The 26,106-nt window shown below is 40.2% G+C and overlaps 1 protein-coding gene across 1 annotated transcript in view; it reads left to right on the forward strand.

Annotated features, from left to right (window-relative positions):
• Positions 1-12,816, forward strand: part of GINM1 (glycoprotein integral membrane 1) — a gene marked incomplete in the record, with an annotated part of 656,568 nt that extends 643,752 nt beyond the window's left edge. Inside the window, 1 exon segment of the mRNA XM_044069040.1 lies at positions 11,047-12,816. Within this exon segment, the coding sequence (XP_043924975.1) occupies positions 11,047-11,164 (118 nt within the window).
• Between the last annotated feature and the right edge of the window lie 13,290 nt (positions 12,817-26,106).

Below are 26,106 nucleotides of genomic sequence, written 5' to 3' on the forward strand. Positions count from 1 at the left end.
GAGCAACCTCACTCCTGCAGCTTGGTACAAAAGTAAGTCCTTTGGCAAACGCACTTTTTTCATCTTCAGTCAGTGCTTTAACAGAGTGGATCCAGATAAGTGGATCACCTGTTGTTAATTGTACCTGTTATTGTGGCTGGTTCCTCTGTCTGAACCTGAGACCTGGGTTGTAGTCTGGGTTCCAGTCAGGATTGCCCAGGTATTGTATTTCCCTCACACCTGTCCACTGTTTGGTTCTCCTGTCTCTCTGGAGGTTCGTGGATAGAGTATGAGACCTCTGGAATTCCTCCTCTGCTTTCTGGAATTTTGGTGGGTTGTCGTGCAGTATTCTTCGCTGTGGCTGTGGTGGGGCGAACCTGGTAAGAGGGACAAGCTCTGGGGCTCTGGTGGTGGTGGTCGTCATCCTTGTTCTGGTACTGGTGCTGGCTTTGGTATTGGTGTGGTGGTTGATGTCTGTGCTGTCAATACTGGTCTTCCTGAAGAAACTGATCTCTGTGAAGATGCTGTTGCTGCTCCTGGTAGCTGGATTGTCTGTGGTCCCAGTTGTCCTGGTAGTCCTGTAATTCGTCCTGTAAAACTCTGTCAGTTCTGGTTTCCTTTTACCTTGATTACTTGCTGAAACCTTTAGCAGAAAAGAATGTCCTACATAAGAGATTCAATGGATTTTTTTAGGAAAATAAAAAACGTTAGTGGAAGCTAACAGTATTTTATTAACTATTGATGTGCAATCCTTGTACACAGTGCTCCCTCACAATTACTGTATAACAGCAGCTATGGAGTCTTTTAAGAACCATAATCAAGGTACACAGGCATAGCTGCAAAAGTTAAGCAAGCTCATTAATCTTGTACTGGACTTCAATTTCTTTACTTTCAATGGCAAACACTACAAACAAAAAACTGGTATAGCAATGGGGGCTCCCAGCATAGCTAACATAGCCCTGGGCAAGTAGGAGGAGGACTTTGTGTTAAATAACACAGACTACATGCAGCATATCACATGCTATTTACATTTTATTGACAACATCTTTATTGTGTGGGAAGGTGATACCTTGCAGCTTGGAAATTTTCACTTACCTCAATCAAACAACCCCCTTCCTGAAGTTTACCTCTTCCCATAGCTGTACTTCAACCACTTTCTTAGATAAGCAGATTTCCAAGGACACCAACAATAACAGAGTCACCACTGATCTATTCAGAAAACCAGCAAGGGTTAACTTATTACTCCACAGTAAAAGTCTACATCCTACAAAAACCAAGTATAATGTAGTGAAATCCCAAGGCTATAGATTAGCTAGAATTACCACAGAGAGGTTACCATTTTTGAGAAACCTGAACAACTTGGAGAATGATTTTCTAGTGAGAGGTTGTGAAAGTCAGATGTTAAAAAACATCCTGGAACCCATTATAGAACTGAAGAAGACTGAAGCACCTTCATTCAACCTCCCCAGTAGGAGAACGTTAAGAAATTCCACAGAGAATGAATGCAAAAATAGCTGCATCCTGACATACACTTTGGATCATATCCTACCACAGCTTCATAGCTTTGGGAATAATTCATAACTATAACAAAAATCTGTATAAGTCAGTATTAAAGACTGTTCCAGATTTTAATTTCCTCCTCGTTGCGATAAGAAACTGAGTTGGCTATGCTTCACTTGACTTTTTCTGCAACTGTCCCTCTGTTCCACATAAGTTATATGTCTGATTTGTGTGTAGACATTCCTGCTGTCTGTTAGTGTCCAGTATGAAGCATGTATTTATGTCTCTTTTGAACACTGACCTTTAGTGGGTTCAGATGTATTTGTACACTATGAACATTTTGTCATGGTATATACAAGGTGTACATGTGATGTAAATTGCCTGTGGTCAGGATTGTGGCTAAAAAGTGTCCATACATGTCACCTAGCCATTTAATAAAGGAAGAATAATTAAAAAAAAATTACCAAAGAAGGACAAAGTTCAGTGATGCTGTGGAATGCTCACTTTCGTAGTCCCTTTATTAATGTTCGTGCAGAATCGGAATTTCCCCTATTTTTGCTTTTTTAATGAGGGCTCTTGCAGCATTATACAAATGAGCTGCTACTCAATAAGAACAGTAGTAATCAGGCCCAGTTCTTTCTAGTATTTGAAAAATCTGTCTGGTGTGAGGTGGCATCTCTCTCAAACTATGATTACTGAACATTCTAGCAAGCATGGGTAAAGCACATCTGCTTACAGAAACTCTTCCATCACCTGACATAGTAACTAAACCTTTATTTCTTACTTAAACAAATGTTATGTAGGTAGGTAAGTTATCAGCTTGACCCTGAATATAATATTATGTATGGTTATTATTCTCCTTAAGGATCTGCATCCAAAATCCCACTCTGTCCTTATTTCTTGAATCCCTCCCCATGATCATCATCCCTTTCCCACATTATGCTTGTGTGATGTGTATGAGCCATAACTGTGTAGCTCTAAAATATCCCTTCAAATCAGATCATTCTAAACTGCCTTGTTCTACTGGGAGGATCACCTTATCTGACTTGATGCTTGCCCTGTACCCCTCCCAGTTATTGTCCACAAAGTCTCCTCTGGCTGATAAAACTATACATGACCTATATGTAAAACTAACGGGACTAAAAACATGTTTACTACTTGCACTTTACTGTCCGCATCCATAAGTAAGAGCTTCCAGTTTCTCATTTTTGTATTATCTTTTGTTTAATCTCTTCCCACATATCCTTAATTGCAATAGCAGAAGCTTTTTTAATCCATACTTCTAAATACTTCATCTTAGGTGTCTCCATAAATATGGGCATTGCTAAACTAATTTGTGTGTAGGTACATAATTTATGGCTGTAGCATTTGTTTTACATTTTATTAATTTTGTATGCAGAACAGACTTAAAACCGTCTCAGAATGTTCCACAGCGCTGAAATGTTCTTTTCTTGATTTGTCAAGTGCAAAATATCATCTGCAAATAAAGCCAATTTTTCTTCATTACCATAGCAATTATATTACTGCGGTGGTGGTGCTGCGGCGCCTCACAGTTAGACGTTGCCCGTTCGATTCTCAGTTAGCGCGTCTTCTGTGTGGTGACATGCGTGAATGGGCGTTCCTTCATTGAAGGTTGTGTGTTAGGCCCGGCAAGCCAGTACGTAAAAATCTACTGCCAATCATTAGCGGACCGGAGTTCCGCTGTGGCGACCCCTGACCGGGAAAAGCTGAAAGACACAAACAAACCATAGCAATTATATTGAATTTGTAAGTCCCTTATTTTCTTTGCCAATGGCTGTAAATATGGGCCAAATAATAAAGGGGAAAGAGGGCAACTGTGCCTGCTTTCTCTGTTCAAACACATCTAATTGGAGAGGAACCCTCCCACTTTAATTCTTGCCTCTGATCCTTCATATAGCCTCCTAATTAACCTTAGTATTATTATTATGTTAGGGAATGCAAATACTTTCATTGCCATACTTATAAAATTCCAGCGTACTGTCAGATGTTTTCTCTGCATGAAGACCTACCAGCAACAATATATTTTCTTATATTCTGCTTTCCTCTGGATCTTCATTGTTCTGTTAACATTGCCAGATGTTTGCTTCCCCTCCATAAAATCATACCGATTCATATCTGTCAGTTTTGGCAACATCTTTGCCTTTCTTTTAGTTAGTATCAACCTAAACACTTTATAGTCATGGTTAAAAATTGAAGTAGTCTATATGACACCTGGTCTGACTGGTCTTAATCAGCTTTGATAATACAACAGCCACAGCTTTCTTTCAATATTCTGGTGCTACTCCTCCTTTTAAAGTAATATTAAACAAAATCTTCCAGAAATACTGGGTGAGTAAATTGGATTTTTGAGCTATGATACAGAATTGAAAATGCCTAAACGTAAGACCTTGCTGAGTCTAATTATGCTTTCTGCCAAAAAAAGCATTTACTAGAAAATGGAAATCAAAGTCTAAACCAAGTGTACTAGAAGTAGTGAATATAGTAGCAGAAGTAAAATAACTGGAAATCAGATCTTTAGTGAAGTGTATGAGCACATTAGAACAAAAATGGGAATTGTGGTAACAATACATGTAGAATAACATTCTGGAGGAGGATTGAGGTCTAAAAGAAGGCAGGATTTGAATGACTTATATAATGTTTGACAATGACTGGATAGATAATCAGTGATGTATTATGTTTGCAGCTAAAAATATGTCAATATGGTTTGTTTTCATTTATATAAGTGTATGATTGCCTATGTCATAAGTAATAATTTAATAAAGGTGCTTTTTAAAAAAAAAAAAAAAAAGAAAGGTCTTCCAGATCTTTCACTTTATTCCCTCCTAATTTCCAGTCATCACTGTAATCTTTATCAGTATATTGTAATATATATAAATATTTGCATGAAGGAGATGAATTTGATTAAGGAACTTAGAAGCAGTAACTGTAGGGCAATGAAAACAGATAAGGGGGGGTCTTGTTTTGATGTATAACACAGAATATGTTCACCACATTAATGGGATGTTGCAGGACCCAGAGCAACATGAACAGGTATCCAGCAATGAGCTACACATGGCATATTCCAGAATTGGTTTCATTTTGTACGATCACCTTTTGCAAGGTGTTTTTAACAAAAGATTGTATAACTTTTTAACTGTTCCCAAACCAAGAATTCCTGTAATATTTGGGATCCCGAAAACACACAAAGGGTTGGACCCCCTAAACTTCAGGCCTATAGTATCAGGACAGGGGAGTATTACAGAACCTGTTGGAAAATTTATAGATCATACATTGAAACAGTTTACAGCTTCCTTAAAATACATTTGCAAGGATTCTTGGGATTTCCTCAGGGGCTTACAATCCCTAGAATACCATCCAGATTTTTTGTTAGTTACTATAGATATTGTTCAACTGTTTCCCAGTATACCACATTCCACAGGATTAAATTGGTTTAGTGATGTTTTAGTCAATGAAGCTAAATTTGTTCCCAATGCCACCAATTTACTGGTAGAACTTATGGAATTGGTTCTGGAAAACAATTTTATATGCTTTAATGGCCAATTTTTTAGACAAAAATCGGGCGTTGCAATGGGGGCGGCCTGTGCCACCGTTTATGCAAACATTGTGTTGCATAAATGGGAACAGACATATATTTTTGGCACAGAATGGTCACGATATATTAGGCATTATGTCAGATTTCTTGATGACATTTGCCTTATATGGGAAGGTACCAGGGCCAGTGTCCAGGAATTTATTGATTACATCAATTCCACCACCTCCTTTTTAACCTTTACGCATTCTTTAAGCTTGGATAGCTTAAATTATTTGGATGTGTGTTTAGTTAAGGATAATGTCAATAATAGATTTAATTCCAAAGGATGGGATTGTTGGTGTGAATATTCTACAATAAAGCGAAGGTTTTTTACTCTACTGGCAGCCTTTCATTTTCTACTTGTGTGGAAGAAGGAGTACCAGCATTTGTTTTGGACTTTTTTGCTTCTGGATTTCCAGCGCCACCTTTGCAGCCTTGGAGCAATTTGTTTTACTGGCTTCTTGTCCTTTCTGGCAGTTTTTTCTTCTATATAGATATATATATATATATATATATATATATATATATATATATATATATAATATATATATGTATATATGTAATACAATTTTAAATATAATTTTCATACAAAATGTTATAATTCAACAAAATTGCATCATTTAGGTAAACCAGTGGGAACAAATTTTTAACCGTAAAAGTAGCACAGATCTTTGAGCATCAGATATGTCACAGCCATATTAATTATCTCAAGTCCATTACTTTCAAAATAGTCCACATTTTCAGTGTTTGTAAGTAACATTGTCCACAACATCAGAATGTAATACAATTTCAGTAACATCTTTAAAACATAACTTAAAAGCATTTCTAATGCTTGCTGTTACTAAATGTCCATGATTGTTGGTCTTGTGATGAAATCCTGAAGTTGATCCGTCTTCATTCCAGTGTCTTTTAGTTCCCTTATTATGACCTTTTGTTTTAAAATTAATTGTTTGCATTGGTTGAAAATTTTCATTTTTAATGCAGGTGCAGGTAGGCATCTGCATTATACTTCATATTCATTACTTTTGTTTCCACTGTCTGGCGCACTTTTACTATGAGCCCTTTTTCCAGTGTTATGTTTGAAGAGTGAATATAGTATTATTTTTATATCCCCTTAAATCTGTCATTTTTCTTCCTATTTCTCATAGTAACAATTCTTCAGCTCTTGGTAATTTTTGTTTTAAATCAAGAGCCACGCTATCAAGTTCTTTCTTTTAAGCTTTGTGATATCAGATCCTGTTTTTGTTGTTGCGTGCTAATTGGATTTTTATGTATTCCATTTTGCAAGAATGCACCACTTGTATCCACTTGTTTTTATATTCATGTTCAGATTTATCAGTTTCTTTGAACAGATTTGATCATGGTTTAATAGCATGTAAATATCTAAGTGTTATTTTAAGTTCCAGGTATTCTTTTTAAGATCATCACATTGTAGTGGATGTTCTGCGTTCAAAGCTGGTTGTGAATATGGTTTAAATTATTTAAATAAATCCACATTCTAGTTCACTTTCTCATTTCACATTTTGTTCAAGAAATTATTTTAACTGTTTCCTTAGATAAGCTGGTAGCACTCAAGTTACCTTGTATGCTCCCATTTTAAATTTCTGTTAAGCAGTCAGTCAGTCAAGAGAAGTCTTGTGTTAAGTCCGTAATGTCAGTTGTAAGGGCCAAAGGTACCACCTATTTCTAAAACAACTGATGATAATGATAGTGATAATAGTAAAAATAATGTGGCCCAACACGCTAAACTTTATTTACACAATTCTAGCACCTTGGTTATGATTACCATTAGAATTGTCAGTGTAACGATATAAAAGAAGATGTAGTTTATTGATGCATTACCCACCTCCATAGAAAACACAAAGAACAAGAAACTAAGGGTAATGCTGCTAAACGCCAGAAGTCTAAACCTCAAAATGCACACACTCTGAGCTCTCCTCAGTATGGAGAACATCGATATCTGCGCAGTGACAGAAACCTGGTTCAAGGCTCCAGAGACCACCCCAGCACTACCAGGTTATACCTCATATCATACTTTTCGGCCCCAAAACTCAGACCGAACCACAAAAAGAGGGGGAGTATCCATATTTATCAAGGATACCCACACCTCCAGGTTAGTGGCGTTGCACGAAGCATCAGAAACCATCCATGTGCAACTAACAGTGGGCAAAACTGCCTTTCAGTTTATAGCATGCTACAGACCATCGTCTCAAAATCAGGAATCCCACTCGGCTTTCCTGAAAACATTGGAGAACATGAAGATCTCTCCAAACACCATTATATTGGGTGACTTCAACTACCCAAACATAGACTGGGAGTATTACTCAAGCCCCAACACCCTAGCCCAAAGGTTCTTGGAATTTATAAACTCAAATGCCATGGAACAACTAGTCACAACTCCCACAAGAGGGGAAAACATACTTGACCTGATCATCACCAACATGGGGACCCTATGCTCCACACCAGAAGTATACCCCTCATTGGTAAGATCAGACCATAAATTAATTTCACTGGATATCCAAAACCCAACCCCACCCCCAGCCCAGAAAACCACAGTGAAAAACTTCTCAAAAGCAAACTTCACACTTCTCAAAACCAAGGTGGAATCCTTCAAGGCCCCCGGGCCAGTGGAAACTACGGCCCAAACCACAGAATCCTATATAAACGCATTCTATGGACACCTCCAGGAATGCATGGATCATGCTATCCCAAACAAAACCAAGACCCAATCATCCAAAGGCAGGCGTCCAGTCTGGTGGACCCCAGCCATAAATAAGTTGTACAACAGAAGGAGGAAGCTACTACATGATAGAGCAAAATCCCTAAAAGGGAAGGCATCTCTGATCAGTACTAGCAAAAAATTACGATCCCTCATAAAATCCTCCAAGGCCAGCTTCAAAAGAAAAATTGCGCAGGACACTAAAGACAATCACAAGGCTTTCTTTACCTATGTTAGGAACCTGGGATGCAACTCCCAGATATGCTCAGAGTTGATTCTAAACGACAAAAAATACACTGAAGCCACAGACATTGCCAACATCCTGGAAGACAAGTTCAGTGTAAACTCCCCCCCTTCCCCCCCAAAAGAGCAAATATCTATCCCAGCAGAGTGCAGCCTCCCTAACATCTCAGATGCTCAGGTGAAAGCCGCCCTCTCCAAAGCAAAAAACACTGCTTCAATGGGACCAGATGGTGTCCCGGGTTGCATCCTACATGAACTCCAAGAAGAACTAAACCCTCATGTAAAACTGCTGTACAATCTCAGCCTCACTACAGGATATTTACCCAAAGAATGGCGTACAGCAACAGTGGTCCCACTCCACAAAGGTGGTGCCTCAACGGACCCTGGTAACTATCACCCCATAAGCCTGACTAGCCTTATCTGCAAGGCCATGGAGAGGATCATCATGGAGCTCATAAACAAAGACATTGGGGACCTACAGACACTAGATCCTACCCAATTCAGCTTTGTCAAGGGCAGATCCTGCCTCTTGAACCTGGTTGACTTTTTCGAAACAGTCACCAAGGCCATAGATGAAGGGAAGGTAGTCCACACAGCCTATCTGGACCTCGCAAAGGCATTTGACACAATACCCCACTCGGGCATCATAGATAAGCTATCCAGCTTAAATACAAACCCTTATGTCACAAGATGGGTTGCTAACTGGCTCAAAGACAGAACCCACAGAATCAGAATTGCCGGAGCCATGTCAGACTCGAAACCGGTTACAAGTGGTGTCCCACAAGGCTCTGTCCTGGGACCTCTCTTGTTCGGCATATACTTCTCCGAGGTACAGGCCAACACGGGAGGACTATGGCTGACCAAGTTCGCAGATGACTGCAAACTGGGCGCCATAATTGACTCTCCAGCTGACACGAACATCCTCCAAAAAGGTCTCTCAGGGACGGATAACTGGTGCCAGAGCCATGGCCCAAAGCTAAATGCCAAAAAGTGTATAGTCATACCCTTTGGCAAAAACAAAGTGCCCACAAATTACCACATAGGTGGTAACCCATTAAGTATGGAAGAAGTAATTAGGGACCTGGGGACCCAAGTTGATAGCAGTCTCTCCTTTGACAACCACATTGCCAAAGTGGTTAGAAAGACCTTCTACATAGCCCACCTTATCATGAAAGGATTCACATCTAGATCAAGTGAGGTAATAGTGCCCTTTTATTCATCCCTCATCAGGCCCATCATAGAATACAATGCCCCTTTTGGGATGTACCTTACCCGACACATGCAGCAACTGGAAAGACCCCAAAAGTACCTCACAAAGAGGATCAAGGGACTCAGATCCCATATGCTGCCCGGTTAAAAAAACTCCAGCTCTACTCAGTTGCATACCGCCTACTTCGAGGCGATTTATGCCTGACATACAAAGCTATGTCCAACCCAGAATTAATGGATATGCTCCAACTCAGAAAATCTAAATCCCTTAGAACCACGCACACGAGGGACTTGAACCTCAGCACAGAAATAAATAGAACATGCTGGAGGGACAGATTCATAACCCAGAGGCTCCCTTCGCTCTGGAATAGAATCCCAGTCCATGTTAGGCAGAGCACCTCACTGACTCTCTTCAAGAGGAATCTTGATGAGTGGATGGGAGATCGTAGGTTTACCCCGGGGATTACTTCTGTGTCACTACTAGACAGAGGCACAGTAAACTAACCTTAAAAAGGGGGCACAGCAAACTCAAATCAAAGGGTGGCGAAAACCAAACACACTCGGGCTAGGCTTATAAATGCCCCAGGGCAGATAGCCTAGTATGAACCTATGAACCTATAATATTGATAGAATAGATGACCATGTTAAAATTGTGATGAGATGTAAAGAAACATGTTTTGTTCTCCAATGTAAAGCTGTTACCCCCATTTGGATTCAACCATGAGGTTATCTGGAATGCAGTGATAAAATAGTAATCGCTGATTTTGGTACTTTGTCACTTCCTTAGAAGGTTGCCGTAGCTGAGACACTAGAAGTGTGCAAATAAACTTTAGTTTTTGATGAGCTTACAGTGCTGTAAGTATGTAGCAGTAAAGTATAACATACTAACATTTCTCACTAGAAGAACTAAACATGCCATGAAAAAACATCCCTTTATATAATGTTCCAGGCAGGCCAATATGAGAGAGGTTCACAGGTTTTTAACTTCTTGTTCCCCCATAAGTGATAATGGTGCCAGGCCTGGAGTAAATTTGCAGTTTCCCAAACATTTGTCTAAACTGGATTTGAAGTTGGTGAAGGAAGTGATTTGCTTTACAAAAATCTAGAAATTTGTTCCAGAGGTGGAGGATTCTTTGAGAGATATACCTGTCTTGGCCAATGAGTTTTGTTTATGTTGCAATGTAGATTTTGTCCACTGGCCTTGTAATTTGTGTTACCACTGATAATGGTATTGCAGATATAGAGTAGATCAAGCAGAACTGGGTTTGCCATCTTACTTGGAGAGTGAGATTTAGGTACTTGAAAACAGGTTGGGTTATGGCTGATGATGTTGAGCAGAAACTCATTTGTTTTACTAGATCCAAGACTTTAATATATTTGCATTGCTGGAAGAAACCTTGGCTAACAAAAAGTCAAATCATATTGACTGCCCCAATGTACCATTTTAGGTTGGAGTAAATTATAAACTAACTTTAATCATTGAAGTGATGTGTGTATGTTGAGATTTGGGCATTATTACTGTGTTGAAACAGATAATGATTCAAAACCCTTTCTTGTTCATAGCTGTCCTTTAACCACCTCACATTTTTATCTTAAGAAGTTCAGAAAAAAACAGCCTGTGTCCAAACGTGAGTGGTATCGAGAATAATTGTTGCTGTAACAAGAGCTGCACACAATAAGAGTTTAGACATGAAACAAGTAAAGTTTAACATATTCATGAAAGCTGTGTAAGATGCAAGTGTCTTATCTTTTCTGCATTGTTAGACACAAAGGTTGAGTTTATCATCTGCATTTTTCCTTCCAGAAACACCTTAAAATTGGATCATTTCAAGGTAGTACCTGTGGAAATTACACCCTTACTTATGGATCTCACAGAAATGCAACAAGAGGAGGACAGTGTGGAGAAGAAGACTATTATTTGAAAATAATTGCAATGCACCCTCTGTTACATCTGCTCTTCTTTTATAAGAAGCCATTTATCTCTGGATCATCCTGGGAAATTTAAATTGTGGATTTGAAATGTTTTGTTGCTCTTGATTAATTACTATTTGTATTAAAATATGACATTCGTTATCAGAAATACTGAACTCTTGGCATCCTGGGAAGTTTGGGTGATCAGGTTCTTTTAAATTATCACAGACCAAATGTGATATTTTTTGAGGAAAGGGTTAAATATATGCTAACATGTTCCCAATTATGAGATCAATTTATTCCATGTAATGTTTTAATTTGATGCTGTGGTGCCCTAAACAGCACAAACACATTTTAAAGTATTATCTGCAAAGAAGACACTAACTGTTAAAAGCACTTTTTATAGCAGTACTTTTCTGTAAGGCTACCTCTAAGATGAAGATGTGCATTTTTATGATGTACTGTTAATGGGTGATATTTTCAGTAGCTCAAGCACAGGTGCATGATGTAATTGTAAATTATACTGTATTATGTGATTTTTGTGCTGCAATTCTACCTAGAAATCTGGATTTGTAAGTAGAGTGACTCCCAGTATCTGTTGGAATCAGATTGTGTGTGTGTTCCACCTGAAAACTTGCGACAACAAGCCAAAGAGGAGTGTAAGCAGCCATTCTGTTCACCAGTACTCTCAAACATTTGGTGATCAAAGTGGATTGCTAGGTGGAAAGGGTGACAGGTTTTTAAATAGCGAGGGGCAGTGGTGATTTCATAGCATTTCTGTTTCCATATACATTTCTGATTTAAATAGTGGCAGATTGTTTCAGTGTAATGTGCTGTTCATTAACATCAATGTCCTTGAGTATTTTAGATTTCATTACATTAGTCCTATTGCTCTTATACATTGTAAAAGGTACACATTTAAGAATAGCCTTGTAAGGAAGATGCAATGTTTTTGGTTCAGAGACTTAGGAATAGTTCTTAAGGAGTTAGTTTAAAGAACCGTACATTTCTGTATTCTTTCTTTTAATGTGCCCTTTCTTGTCACATGGTGTATTCATTCCTTTTCTACAATGGTTATAAAAGGCATTGCTTTGGTTCACTCCCACCTACTCTTTTGAAAGTGGTACCACTCCTTATCTAGACATTATTAACTCAGGAGTCAGAAGAGTCCTCTAGGATAAATTCACTAGTCTCCTGGTTTGGTGTTGCCCCTGTCACAGTCTATTTTGATAAGCAGGGCCATTCTCAAGGATAATTTCTGAATTATTTTGTAGTAGCTATCCCCAAAGCAGTGCTGTCTGCTGGACATATACTTCAAGTACCACCTTTACAGTGGATATTGGTGGCTTCTGCATGCAAGTATTCATTAAGCCAGGCTTACTGTCTACCTTGGCTTGGATCACCAGACGTTCTCAATTTTTTTTCTTTTTTCTTTGTCAAATGTGCCTTTTTTGTATTTTGGGTGTTTTGTTTTATTTTAGAATTGAATGTTTTTATGCAACTACATTATAAAACTGAATATGTAAAGGAATGCCTTGATCTGCTGTAAAAGGAGAACTGGGTTTCTTAATTGTAAGACAAACTACTTTATTTTTGGAGTTTTATTTTTCTGTGTTTTGCCCCAGTGCAGCAACAACAAATAACATTTTCTTTTAAATTCTCATTCAGAGTTGTTTGTTTTCTTTCATGGCTTTACAAATAGGGATATTTTGCAGCTTAGCAGAACACAGCACAGCTGAAATACTTTGTTAGTTTGTTCAACAGCTTTCCTGTTTTCTTCACTACATAATTCACGCAGGTAATATGCATTTGCATTTATGGGACAGCAGCACAACTTCAGCTCATCTAGCCTACATGTGTGCTTAATACAGCTAAGTTAATTTTGCCAGCGTTGGCTATTATATATAATTTGAAGGGATTGGTGAACAAGAGTCCTCCAGCCGCTGTCAAGTCTCTATACCTGTCTCACAAGGTGTGGAGCCTCAGCTATACCTATTTGTTGCACATGATTGTAAAGGTACTTTCCACAGTAACTTCTGTAGTATTGGACTGCCTTGTATGTTTCCTAGTACTGCTGCAGTTTAATAGAGGGTTTTTCTAGGAATACCCAAGAACAGAACTTTGGTGAGAGGAACTGCCTTGGTCTTATTCTTGCCTTTTATTTTCTTTAAGTTTCTCTCCCCTTCCCTCTGTAATTAATGAGCTACACCCTGCTCTGCCTGGCAGCCTGCACTTTCAAGCTTCTGCTTTTATGTATAGGCAGTGCTGTGTTGGTTTGCTTTTCCTTTCCATACCATAAAAAGTTACTGATAACTAATAACTTACACTGTGATCCAAATCTAAGCTCTCACCTACATTTGAAAATGGGCCCAAGCTAGTACAGTGCCTTAAAAGAACACAGAATGTTTTGGTACAGTAACAGTTCCATCTGTATTTTCTAGGTGGACTTAACCTGCTCTGTTCACCCTTGCTAATCTCTGTCTCACTTCAGTGCTCCACCCTGCTCCCAGTCCCAGCCTTCACTGTTCACATAACCTCCATTGGTAACTCCCAGAATTACCTCACAAACGATCAGTACAGGATTTATTGGCCTCCTCAGATCACACTTTTTTTTACCCTTAAACCATAATTATATCCTCGTAGCTAACTGTCAAATCACTTTCCCATCACAGCTAACTTGGAAACTCCACATTACAGTATCTTCCCTTAATCCCATCCCTTAGCCTCATCCCTTCCCCCGTTAAGCAGTACTTTTTCTTATATCATTCAACACTGTAGTTCTCTTGACTTGCACACCATTACATCTAATACAAAACCCTCCCTAAATTCCATCATTATTTCTGCTGCTGATCAGTGCACCTCAAACCTTCAGATGCAACTTCTCTATACCCTAACGTCTCTGTCTCCATCATAATCTAACCTCTGAGAAGGCTCTCTTCTGTACTGCATTTTTCTACTTATACATTCACTTCATCTCCTCAAAGACCCTCACTGTCTGATCTCCTACTAAAAATAACCCTGCTGCTTAGCAGTATCCTCCTGTCAGTGTGTTTCCTCCCACTTTACCACATACCACTCCTCCTTACTGAAGAGAGAGATCCCCAACTCTAGCATACATAATACCTATGCTAATTAGGGACCTCTAATCCCAAACAAACCACGTTCTCCAGACAGTTTCTCCTCACCTTTTTCCATACCCTTACATTTTCCTGCAGACTACGTAAACCCTACCTGTTTAACTTTGAGTTTAAAAATAGGTACAAACCACAGTACTCCCATCTGTTACCCAGCATCTGTCAAACCATTTAAAACCCTGCGGTGATAGCCACCCAAACCCAGAGCCCATTACTCATCTCTACACTGTTCCTCACAGTCACCCCAGCAGCACCGCCCCTCAGTTTAATGCATTGTTTCATACAACAGTATGCATGTCTGGAAAGCACAGTTCCTGTAAGAGTATATTCATCTTTACAGAAAACTTGCCTGTGTTTCTGAAATGAGTATACTTGTCACTTTTTTCAAAATCTAATTTCTGAAGTCTTGGTGCTGCATACTTAAAATTTAGACAGTTCACATCTACATACTGACATGATGTGCTAAGCATTACAGTTAAATGGTCAGAATGGGATGTGCAGAGTTGGAGTTGAGGGTTTACAAAAAATTATGGAAAAATAGTACATATTTCCATCTCTACATAAATAATGCAAAAAAAAAGATTGTGATACTGATGTTCATCGTGTTACACTGCTGCAGTCATTACACTTGGGTTATCCTGCCGTCAGGCGGTCCCGCAGTCAGCCAGAGTTCCAAAGTCTTGGTCCGGTGTCAGTTGCTGTCGCCTCCTCCCTGACGTCAGTGCGACAGGGGTATATAAGATGCAGCCGATGCCATTTTCTTAAGTATTTCTTTCCGCGCGGTGCCTGAAGCAGAAGCAGTTCGCAAGTGCCGGTCGGCCGACTCCTGAGATTTTCATTCCTAATCCAGAACTGAAGTTTTCTAAAAAAGCTAAGTACCCCGTTGGGAAAACTTTTTCTTGCCTCAGACCGATGTCAGTAAAAGTTAATAACTGTATTTCTTGTGGGAAGCAATTACCTCATAAAGGATTTCCACTCCTGTTGTATTCCATGCCTAGGCCCTGACCACGACGTCATTGGTTGTCGGTTTTATGCTAGGTTTAACAAGCGCACTATTAAATGTTGGTTTGATTTTGTCCGACATTATTTTGGTAGAAAATTCAATTACACCATGCTGTCGGAAATTCCGACGACCGCAATGCATAAAAAGCGCAAGGACAAGCATCCGAGGCCCAAAACAGATGACAAGGCGTCTTCTAGGCCGGTCGCCAGTTCTCCGGTTTTCAGCGAGGCACCTACGCAGCCCCTGACGACCGCTTCCACAGAACCACAGACCACCTCCGACTCCCACGTGGAGCTGGCTGGGCCTTCGGACTCACTAGGCCTTCAGCTTACCGATCCTAAACCTACAGAGGAAACCGAAGTAGCTGAGCAATCCACAGCTACAGAGGGTGTTTTCAGACCTACCCAGTTGACTATTAAACCCTCTAAGTCTAAGCCCCCCTTAAAAGCAAAGAAACAGACACAACTCTCTCCAGGACAGGCTTCCATGCCTAAGAAACAAATGCTAAAAATGGCCGAGGACCTAATCACTCTGATCAGGGGGTCCCATCCCCCTCCTGATAAAAGGCCCAGGCAGGATGCCGACTATGAATCTTCTGATCAGGTGTCCATTTCCTCTGACTTTTCCTCGGACCTAGGATATTCTTTACCTCCTTATGAGGATTCTGATGCTGAGGAATCAATTCCATCAGCCTCTCCCCTGAGGATTACTCCTTTCGGGAGACCTTACATACCATGAGAGAGCATTTCCATTGGGAAGGCCGGGATTACTCAGAATCCAAGAAAAGACTCAGAGACTTCCTTTTATTGCCCCAACACAGACGCCTTGCTATTCTGCCAGTTTTAGACGTTGTGGATGATGTGTACACTGAATCCAGTTTGAACCCTGACTCCTTACCCCCAGCCCCAGTTAAACCTAATAGATATTACAGAGTCCCTGACTCTCACAAATTTCTGTACAAAAGCCCTGTTGCTGACCCTGAAACTATTTCTCAGGGACCCAAAGGGATTAAGGCCTCATCAGCAAAAAACCCAGTTCCCACTGACAGAGATTCCAGAGCATTAGACAGATGGGGAAATAAGGTATATACGTCTGCAACTTTAGCAATGAGAGCCTTGAATTGCCAGTTTCACATGCTAAAATATCAGCAGTTTTTGATGTCTCAGTTGAAACAAAAGATGCTTCCAGATTCAGATCCTCCTAACTTAAAAGAAATGCATGATTTATTGCATGCAGCTGAACAAGTGGGAAAACATACTTTGCAATGTGGGTTTGATTCCTTAGAGGCCTCCTGTAGAGCAGCAGTGACAGGCTCTGTCATTAGAAGGCATGCTTGGTTAAAAGAACATACGTTACCAGATCATGTTAAGGTCAAATTATTGGATGCACCTTTGCAGCGGGATGTGCTGTTTGGAGTTAAGGCAGAGGAGGTATTAAAGAAGATGGAGGACAAGGCAAAATCTATGCAAACGGTGAAAGATTTCTTACAGGTTCAGCCTCCTCGTTTTAGCAGAAATTGGCCAACAGAATTGGTCCTTTCCAGTCACAGATAGACCTCAAAGGGGCAGATACAGACATCCAAGAGGTAGAGGTCAGACACAAGGCCCTTACAGGCCTCGACAATGGGGCACACCAGGCCAGAAAGAAGGGGAAGACAGGCCTCAACCTTATAAAAAACAACCTCAGTGACTTTCCACTGCAGCTGCCAAACAGCTCTCTCTTGGCAGCCCCCTTAGGAGGAAAACTGGCACTTTTCGATCACAACTGGCATTGCATCACCAAAGACAAATGGGTTCTCAACATTGTATCTCAAGGTTACAGGTTCCATTTCCACACCTTGCCAAGGCTAAAAGGAATGCCAAATCTGCCACAAAATCAATGGGCAGAGACTCAAAAACAGATTACAGCACTCATGGACATGAGAGCTATTCAAAAGGTACCACCACAGGAACAAGGACAAGGATTTTACTCAAGACTCTTTCTGGTTCCCAGAAAGGACAAAGCCTGTAGACCCATTCTGGACCTTTCTACACTAAACACTTACCTGGATGTTCCGAAATTCAAGATGTTGACACTACAGCAGCTTCTTCCCATGCTGGGCAAGAAAGCTTGGCTCGTGACTTTGGACCTCAAAGAGGCATACCTGCATGTCCCTATCAGACAAAATTGCAGAAGATGCCTCAGATTTCTGGCTGGTTCAATGCACTATCAATTCTCTGCACTGCCCTTTGGCTTATATACAGTGCCCAGGGTCTTCACAAAGTGCCTGGCACCAGTAATTGCATTTTGCAGACAAAAAGGAATTCAAATTTATCCATACCTGGACGACTGCCTGATTCAAGCAGAGAGCAAGGACATTCTACTAAAGCATCTGGCGTACGTAAAAAAGTTATTAAGTTGCCTGGGATACACAATAAACGAAAAGAAATCAAAACTAGTGCCCTCACAACAGATAATATTCCTGGGTGCCAGCTTGAACACAACGGCCCAGATGGCTTATCTCACGCCAGACAAGCAAGGACAACTGACTCAATATTTTCAATTGATGGCAACAAAGACCCAACTCCCTGCAAGAAAAATTCTGCAGGCCTTGGGCTACATGGCATCTTGCATACTACTAATTCCATATGCCAGACTGCATATGAGGAAACTACAATGGTACCTAAAGAGCGTATGGTCTCAACACTGTCAAAGTTTGGAAACAGTTATATCACTAATTCCTTGCCTACAACAGGAGTTTCGATGGTGGGCACAAGCTTGTCACCTCAACAAGGGACAGCCTTTCACTCAACCCACAGCCAGGCAGACACTGACAACAGATGCATCGGATTACGCCTGGGGGAGCACACATGGCAGAAAAATGTATCCAGGGCGAGTGGCCCACAGAGCAAAGACATCTCCACATCAATCAAAAAGAGATGCTAGCTGTACAAAATGCTATTATAGTTTTCAAGGACCTACTGCATCCAGGACAATTACTACTAAAGACAGACAACACCACAGTTATGTGGTACATAAACAAGCAAGGGGGCACACACTCCTACCCCCTCTGCAGACAAGCCATGACCTTGTGGAACACAGCTTTAAATTACCAAGTTCATCTGCAAGCACAATTCCTGCCAGGAGAGAAAAATACACTGGCAGACGACCTAAGCAGAAACATTATGGACCCACATGAATGGGAACTGAACCCACAAATATTCAGAATGATAACACAAAAATGGTGGAGCCCGGACATAGATCTGTTTGCTACCCCAAAGAACTGCCAATTACAGAAATTCTGCACAAGGAGCTAACATCCACAAGCATGGAAAGTGAATGCCCTCTCATTCAGCTGGAAAAAACTACAAGTATATGCTTTCCCCCCTTTACCTCTCCTTCCAAAGGTACTCATAAAAGCCAGGCAGGAAGAGCCAAAAATGATCCTGATTGCACCAGACTGGCCACGCCAGCACTGGTACCCAATCCTAAGGAACTTAACACAAGAACCACCCTGGATTTTACCACAAATTCCACAGTTGCTGACACAGCACAACAATCAGATACTTCACAGCCAGCTAAAGACCTTAAATCTAGCTGCATGGAAAATTCCTTAGTCAAGCAAGCAATGCCTCTCTCCAAAGCTGTTATGGATGTCATTATGGAGGCCAGAAGGCCTAGCACCAGGAAAGCATACTGGACAAATGGAAGAGATTCTGTGCCTGGAACCAAGCGCACAGCCTTGACCCTCTAGTCCCAAACATTCCCCAGATACTGCAATACTTAACTGAGATGCTGGACAAGGGACTCTCTTTTTCATCCATGAAGATCCATGCCTCAGCTATCTCTGCTCATTCCACAAATTTTTTCTAATCCTTTGCTCAAACAATACCTCAAGAGGGGCTAAAAACATAAGACCGCCCCGTAGAGCACCTACACCTACTTGGGACCTCAACTTTGTTTTGGAGAAATTAACTTTACCTCCTTTTGAGCCAGCTAACACAGCAGAATTAAAATACATCTCTTGGAAAACTGCTCTGCTACTGGCAATAACATCAGCACGAAGAGTTTCAGAATTACAGGCACTAATGGCAGTGGAACCTTTCCTCATCATCCACCAGGACAGGGTGTCTTTAAGAACCAACCCTACATTTATGCCAAAGGTGGTATCAAGTGTGGCTCTAAACCAAACCATTCACTTGCCAACTTTTTATCCAAAACCACAGATCAAAGGGGAGAAACTACTACATTCTTTGGACATTCACAGACAGTTATGCTTCTACTTGGACAAAACCAAAGGTTTCAGAAAATCTGAGCAATTATTGGTAGCATACGCTGCAGGAGCACAGGGAAAAGCCATTTCAAAGCAGACTATTTCAAAATGGATAGGACACTGTATACGTTTCTGCTATACCCACCATGGGAAACCTGTACCTAGCAGCATTAGATCTCACTTCACTAGGGCAACAGCCACTTCAACTGCCTACCTCAGAGGAGTACCTACCAAGGATATTTTGGAAGCCGCAACATGAAGTTCTGTGCATACCTTCACCAAACATTACCATTTGCCTTTATACTCCAAATCCAGAGCTGGCTTCGCCACTGCCGTACTGCAGGGCCTTATGGCCACCCCTAATGCCTTATAGATCCAGCCTCCATACCTCAGCTTTGGGATTCCACCCAAGTGTAATGACTGCAGCAGTGTAACACGATGAACATAGTACAGTTTTGTACCTACCATAAATGTAGATGTTAGAGTGTAAACACTGCTGCAGTCTAGGTTACCCTCCCTCCTTCCCCTCTTACTTTCTGGTATTTACCTAGGGCATCTACCCTTTATTACCTATGGGGAGTATTTGCTGGTAACTAAAAATGGTTGTTTGCTTCACTTTGGTATTTTTTACTAGCAATTTGTATTGCCTACCTATTTGTGGGCATCTGACATCTGGGGTAAGAAAAACTGAAGAAAATGGTGTTGGCTGCATCTTATATATACCCCTGTCGCACTGACATCAGGGAGGAGGCAACAGCAACCGACACCGGACCAAGACTTTGGAACTCTGGCCGACTGCGGGACCGCCTGACAGCAGGATAACCCAAGTGTAATGACTGCAGCAGTGTTTACACTCTAACATCTACATTTATGGTAGGTACAAAACTGTACTTTTTGCTGGGTGTGGTGTATTCAAGCAGTAGGTGGTAGTAAAAATTAAAACCTGGTGGGTATTTTAAACAAATTCTGAGATATAAATGCTCTTTTGATAAAGCAGTTAATTTTATAAAAGATGTGCAACCTGCATGTGAACAAATGGTGCCATCTTATACAAAACATTAAGGTACACATTGTCACTGATTATTTGTCTAACACAGATGGTTTTGTGGATTAATATTTGGAAATATTGTGTTTACATGCATTATTTGCATAGATCTGGCAATATCGCAAAACAGCAGTATGATATTTTCTCTTGTCGTATATCATTGGAAAACTCTTGAACAGGTAAACATTTTCCTCACTGACATCCTAGATCTATCTTGCACACTTACACAGGGGATCAACTTAGAAGATACACAGATAAATATTAAGGAAGAGTATAAAATATGCAATTTGTTGATGACCCAAAAACGTTTTGCAGAGAATTGGGAAGGAAGGTAAAAGGAATTGAAAGACCACCAAAAATAGAAACAGATATATTTTGGAGAAGTATTTATGAATCTTCATGTGGAGAAGTATTTATGAATTCTTGCGGAGAATAACAAAAATGCTAAATGGATAGAAGAAGTAAAAGAAAGAATAAGAAGTTTAAAGGTACAGGATATGAAATGGGATGAAGTAACAGCCACAAAGAGATTGAAACAAAAGTTATGAAAAGCATCTAATTGGGGAACCCAGACCCAGATGCGTACCTAATTTCTGGGTAAAAGTGGTAACATCTTTGCACAAAGATTTAGCTATGAATAAGAACCATTTATATATGCACCCTGAACAGACACCAACCTGGCTAACAACAGAAAAAACAATGCTCCTACTTGAGTGACCCTGCAAGCTACCCTAAAAACTATAGACCAATAACTTGTCTTCCAACGACGTATAAACTATACACTGGAATTGATGCCGACAGTTTGTAGCCATTTAGAAGAAAACTCAATTACGGCAGTAGAACAAAAGGGCAATAAAAGAAAGTCATATGGAACATAGTATCATTTGTTATTAAATAAAGTCATAGTGAAGAACTGTAAAAGGGGAAGAATACAAGTATGGCATGGATTGACTGTAAAAAAGCATTTGATAGTATCCCACATTTATGGGTAAAAGAGTGCTTAAAAATGTATAAGATGCACCTTGCACTGATTGACTACTTTACAGTGACAATGAAACAGTGGCAGACCACTTTGCAATTAAGCCATGATAAAGGACAAATTATTATTTCAGGGATAAAAATTCAAAGGGGGATATTCCAGGGTGACTCTCTGTTACTGCTGTTATTCTGTCTTGCACTTAATCCATTAAGATGTCTACGTAACAGCTTAGGCCATGGCTATAATTTGGCTCCTAGAAAACAGTATAAAGACTTCTCATTTTCTCTTTGTCGATTTAAAACTGTATAGCTCATCAGATGAGGAACTGAAAACAAAACTGCAAGTTGTCAAAACTTTTTCAGATGATATCAGAATGACATTTGGTCTTGATAAATTTACAAAAGCAGCCTTTAAAGCAGGAAAGCTGCAACACCAAGAAAACATCAGTTTGGGACAAGAAGGTGATATAAAAAAACTTGAGGAAGATGAATTGATGAAGGGTCAACAATAAAACGTGAACAAGTGCAAACAAAATTTAGTTAGGAATACTTTAGAAGACTTCCTGAACAGCATTGACAACTAGGAACAAAATTCAAGCTATAAACCAATTTGCACTTCTGCCCTAGCATAGTTTTGGAGTGATTGACTGGCCTCAAAACATGTTGGATAGATTAGACAGGAAAACAAGAGGGATGCTTCATGCTCACCAAATGATTTATAAAAATCAATTCATACCAAGATTATTTATTCCCCTTTCCAAAAGAGGGAATGGGCCTCCTTGAAATTGATTACATGTATATATATCTGCAATCGTGGGAATGCGTACACATCTGCTGACCTCACAAGACCCAAATGTAGTGAAAGTTTTGAGACATGAGGAGAATAAATCTAAAATGATTTCTCTGCTTAGTCCAGCAGAAGCATATTGGCATCAAGCAGGAATGGAAATCAAACCAGAAGTAGATAAAAATCAGGTAGCAACTGAATGTGCCAAAAAAAAAAAAAAAAAAGAATATAAGGTGACGGTCCAGATGAGAAGGCAAGAAATGTGGAAAATGCATAAATATAGTTGCAAGTATAGAAAACTTCTGGAAGAACCTCATGTTGCTCAGGATTGAACGCAGGAATGGTTAACGAGAGGCAAATTCAAACTAAGAGATAAAAGGTTAATGTTGGCAGCCCAAGATAGTGGGCTACATGCAGGTTGATTTACAAAGTCCATTAAACATGTGGGAAAGACAAATGTAGGTTTTGTAAAACAGAATTGGTAACAGTTGCACACCTTGTTGGTAGTTGTGACATACTAGTAGCAGAAGGCCTGCATACTGAAAGGCATAATAATGTGGCAAGACTGTTGCACTGGAGATTGTGCAAACATTATGGTACTGAAGTGGCTGAAAAACATTGGAAGCATGAGCCACAAAGCATCATAGAAAATGATGGTCTACATCACATGGGATCACCCATTACCAACAGTTCAGATGATAGATCCTAGAAAACTGAATATAGTGGTCCATGAAAGGAAGACAAAAGTAGCATTGATCATTGAAATGGCCACACCCAGTGACCACAGTGTCTTGTGTACACATTGATACAAAATATCAGGATTTGCGGGCAAAAATGAGAGCAATGTGGAATACCCAGACAGTTTCAGTCGTAGTAGAAGTAACGGATCTTTGATCATTGAAATCACCACACTCCGTGACTACAGTGTCTTGTGTACACACTGACACAAAATATCAGGATCTGCAGGCAAAAACTAGAGAGATGTGGAAGAAAGATACCCAGATGGTTCCAATAGTAGTAGGAGCAACGGGTCTTATAAAAAAGAATCTGCAGTCATATTTAGATACGTTACCAATACATGTAACCCCATGCGAATTGCAGGAGGAGTCATTACTGGGCACATTGCTGGTGCTGTGAAGAGCACGTCTGGCTGACATCAAAGATAGAAACAATACTAATTTCATGAACTTTGACTTAGGAATGGGGTCTATTCCCGTCATGGTATTAGAAACCCAAAAGACTTGACAAAATTTAAAAAAAAGGGGTCTATGTGACAAAGCATCATAGAAAGTGATGTAGTTTATATCACATGGACTCATCCATTACCAACAGTTCAAAAAATAGATGCAAGAAAACCTGATATAGTAGTCCATGAAAAGAACAAAAAAGTAACATTGATCACTGAAATCGCCACACCCAGCGACTACAGTGTCTTGTGTACACACCGAGACAAAATATCAGGATCTGCTGGAAAAAATGAGAGCAATGTGGAAGAAAGATACCCAGACATTTCCAATAGCAATAGGAGCAACGGGTCTTATAAAAAAAGAATCTGCAGTCGTATTTAGATACGTTACCAATACATGCAACCCCATGCGAATTGCAGGAGGAGTCATTACTGGGCACATTGCTGGTGCTGTGAAGAGCACTTCTGGCTGACATCAAAGATTGAAACAATACTAATTTCATGAACTTTAACTGTACTTTGACTTAGGAATGGGGTCTATTCCCGTCATGGTATTAGAAACCCAAAAGAAAGGGTCTATGTGACAAAGCATCATAGAAAATGATGTAGTTTATATCACATGGAATCATCCATTACCAACAGTTCAAAAAATAGATGCAAGAAAACCAGATATAGTAGTCCATGAAAAGAACACAAAAGTAGCATTGATCATTGAAATCGCCATACCCAGTGACTACAGTGTCTTGTGTACACATCGACACAAAATATCAGGATCTGCAGGCAAAAACGAGAGCAATGTGGAAGAAAGATACCAAGACAGTTCCAATAGTAGTAGGAGCAACGGGTTGTATAACAAAGAATCTTTAATCGTATTTAGATAGGTTACCAATACATGTAACTGAGCACATTGCTGGTGCTGTGAAAAGCACTTCTGGCTGACATCAAAGATTGAAACTTTACTAATTTCATGAACTTTAATTGTACTTTGACATAGGAATGGGGTCTATTCCCGTCATGGTATTAGAAACCCAAAAAACTTGGTGAAATTAAAAAAAAAAAGGGTCTATGTGACAAAGCATCATAGAAAATGATGTAGTTTATATCACATGGAATCATCCATTACCAACAGTTCAAAAAAATAGATGCAAGAAAACCAGATATAGTAGTCCATGAAAAGAATACAAAAGCAACATTGATAAATTGCTACACCCAGTAACTACAGTCTTGTATACAAGAGACACAAAGTTAAAAAAAATACCAGGATTTACAGGCAGAAGCAAGGGCAATGTGGAAGAAAGCTACCCAGACAGTTCCAGAAGTAGTAGGACCAACAGATTTTTTTTTCAATTATAAAGGAATTCCCAATACCATTCTAGCATGTCCAAAGGTCAGTTGTCAATCTTCTCTCTGGTCCAGCTGGTGAATCTGGAAATCTTGAGGCAATGTTACAACTGCTTCATGTACACAGACAACCCTCTCCTCCTCCCAACAAATTCCAACACATGTGAGAGAGGCAACCATATAGCCAAACTGGAAGCTAAGCTCTCTCAACTCAGTACTGGCGTAACCAGTCAGGAGGAGAAGGAAACCACACTCACTACAATTCCAGTCTCACATAGACCTACCACGACAGCAAACCAAACACATAAACACACAAAAACATACTCAGAGGCTCTAAATAAAAATCTGCCTAAGCAGCAGAGACCTCCAAAGCAGACACCCAAGCAACCGCTACCCCAAAACAAAACACGTGCAACACATAGCTAACAAAGCCAGTGTGCCGAACAGTCACAGCCCTTAAGGCTAAACAACACACCTGATACACTTGTAATAGGTGACTATCATCAGGCACACTGATGTCCCGCTCACCAGGCTGAACAAGGAGAAGGTCACAGTGAGCTGCCTGTTGGGCGCTAGGATCCGCCACATAACACAAGCACTCAGGTCACTCCAAGGCAAGAACAAATATGACTCAGTCATTGTCCATGCTGGTGTGAATGACCTGAGACGTACCTCCCTGGACTACATGAAAAGAGACATAGAGGAGCTCTCTGAGCATGTAGCCCAGGCCAGTAAGACCCTGACCTTGAGTAGCATCTTACCCTCACCAAGAATGATGCTACAATATGAAGAAAAGATGATCAGTTTCAACAATTGGCTTAAGTATTGGTGTCTTTCAAAGGGGATCCAATGCGTGTCAGCCTGGGATGACATGCTCGACAAGCCACGATGCTTCACTAGGGACAGCTTGCACCTGTCACCCCTGGGCTTTCGGATATTGGCAAAGGCTTTTGCTACCCCCATAGTGCCTTTTTTAGGCAAGGCTCAAAAGACAAACCCACCTCCATAGGTATCACAAGGGATAAGAAACTAAGAGTAATGCTACTCAATGCCAGAAGTCTAAACCTCAAGATGCACGCACTCAAAACTCTCCTTAGCATGGAGAACATCGATATCTGTGCAGTAACAGAAACCTGGTTCAAGGCTCCCGAGAGCTCCCCAGCACTACCAGGTTATACCTCATACCATGCTTTTCGGCCACAAAACTTGGACCGAACCACAAAAGGA

This window comes from Protopterus annectens, chromosome 1.part0, assembly GCF_019279795.1.
Source record: "Protopterus annectens isolate FY-2018-M chromosome 1.part0, PAN1.0, whole genome shotgun sequence".
Lineage (NCBI taxonomy): Eukaryota > Metazoa > Chordata > Ceratodontiformes > Protopteridae > Protopterus > Protopterus annectens.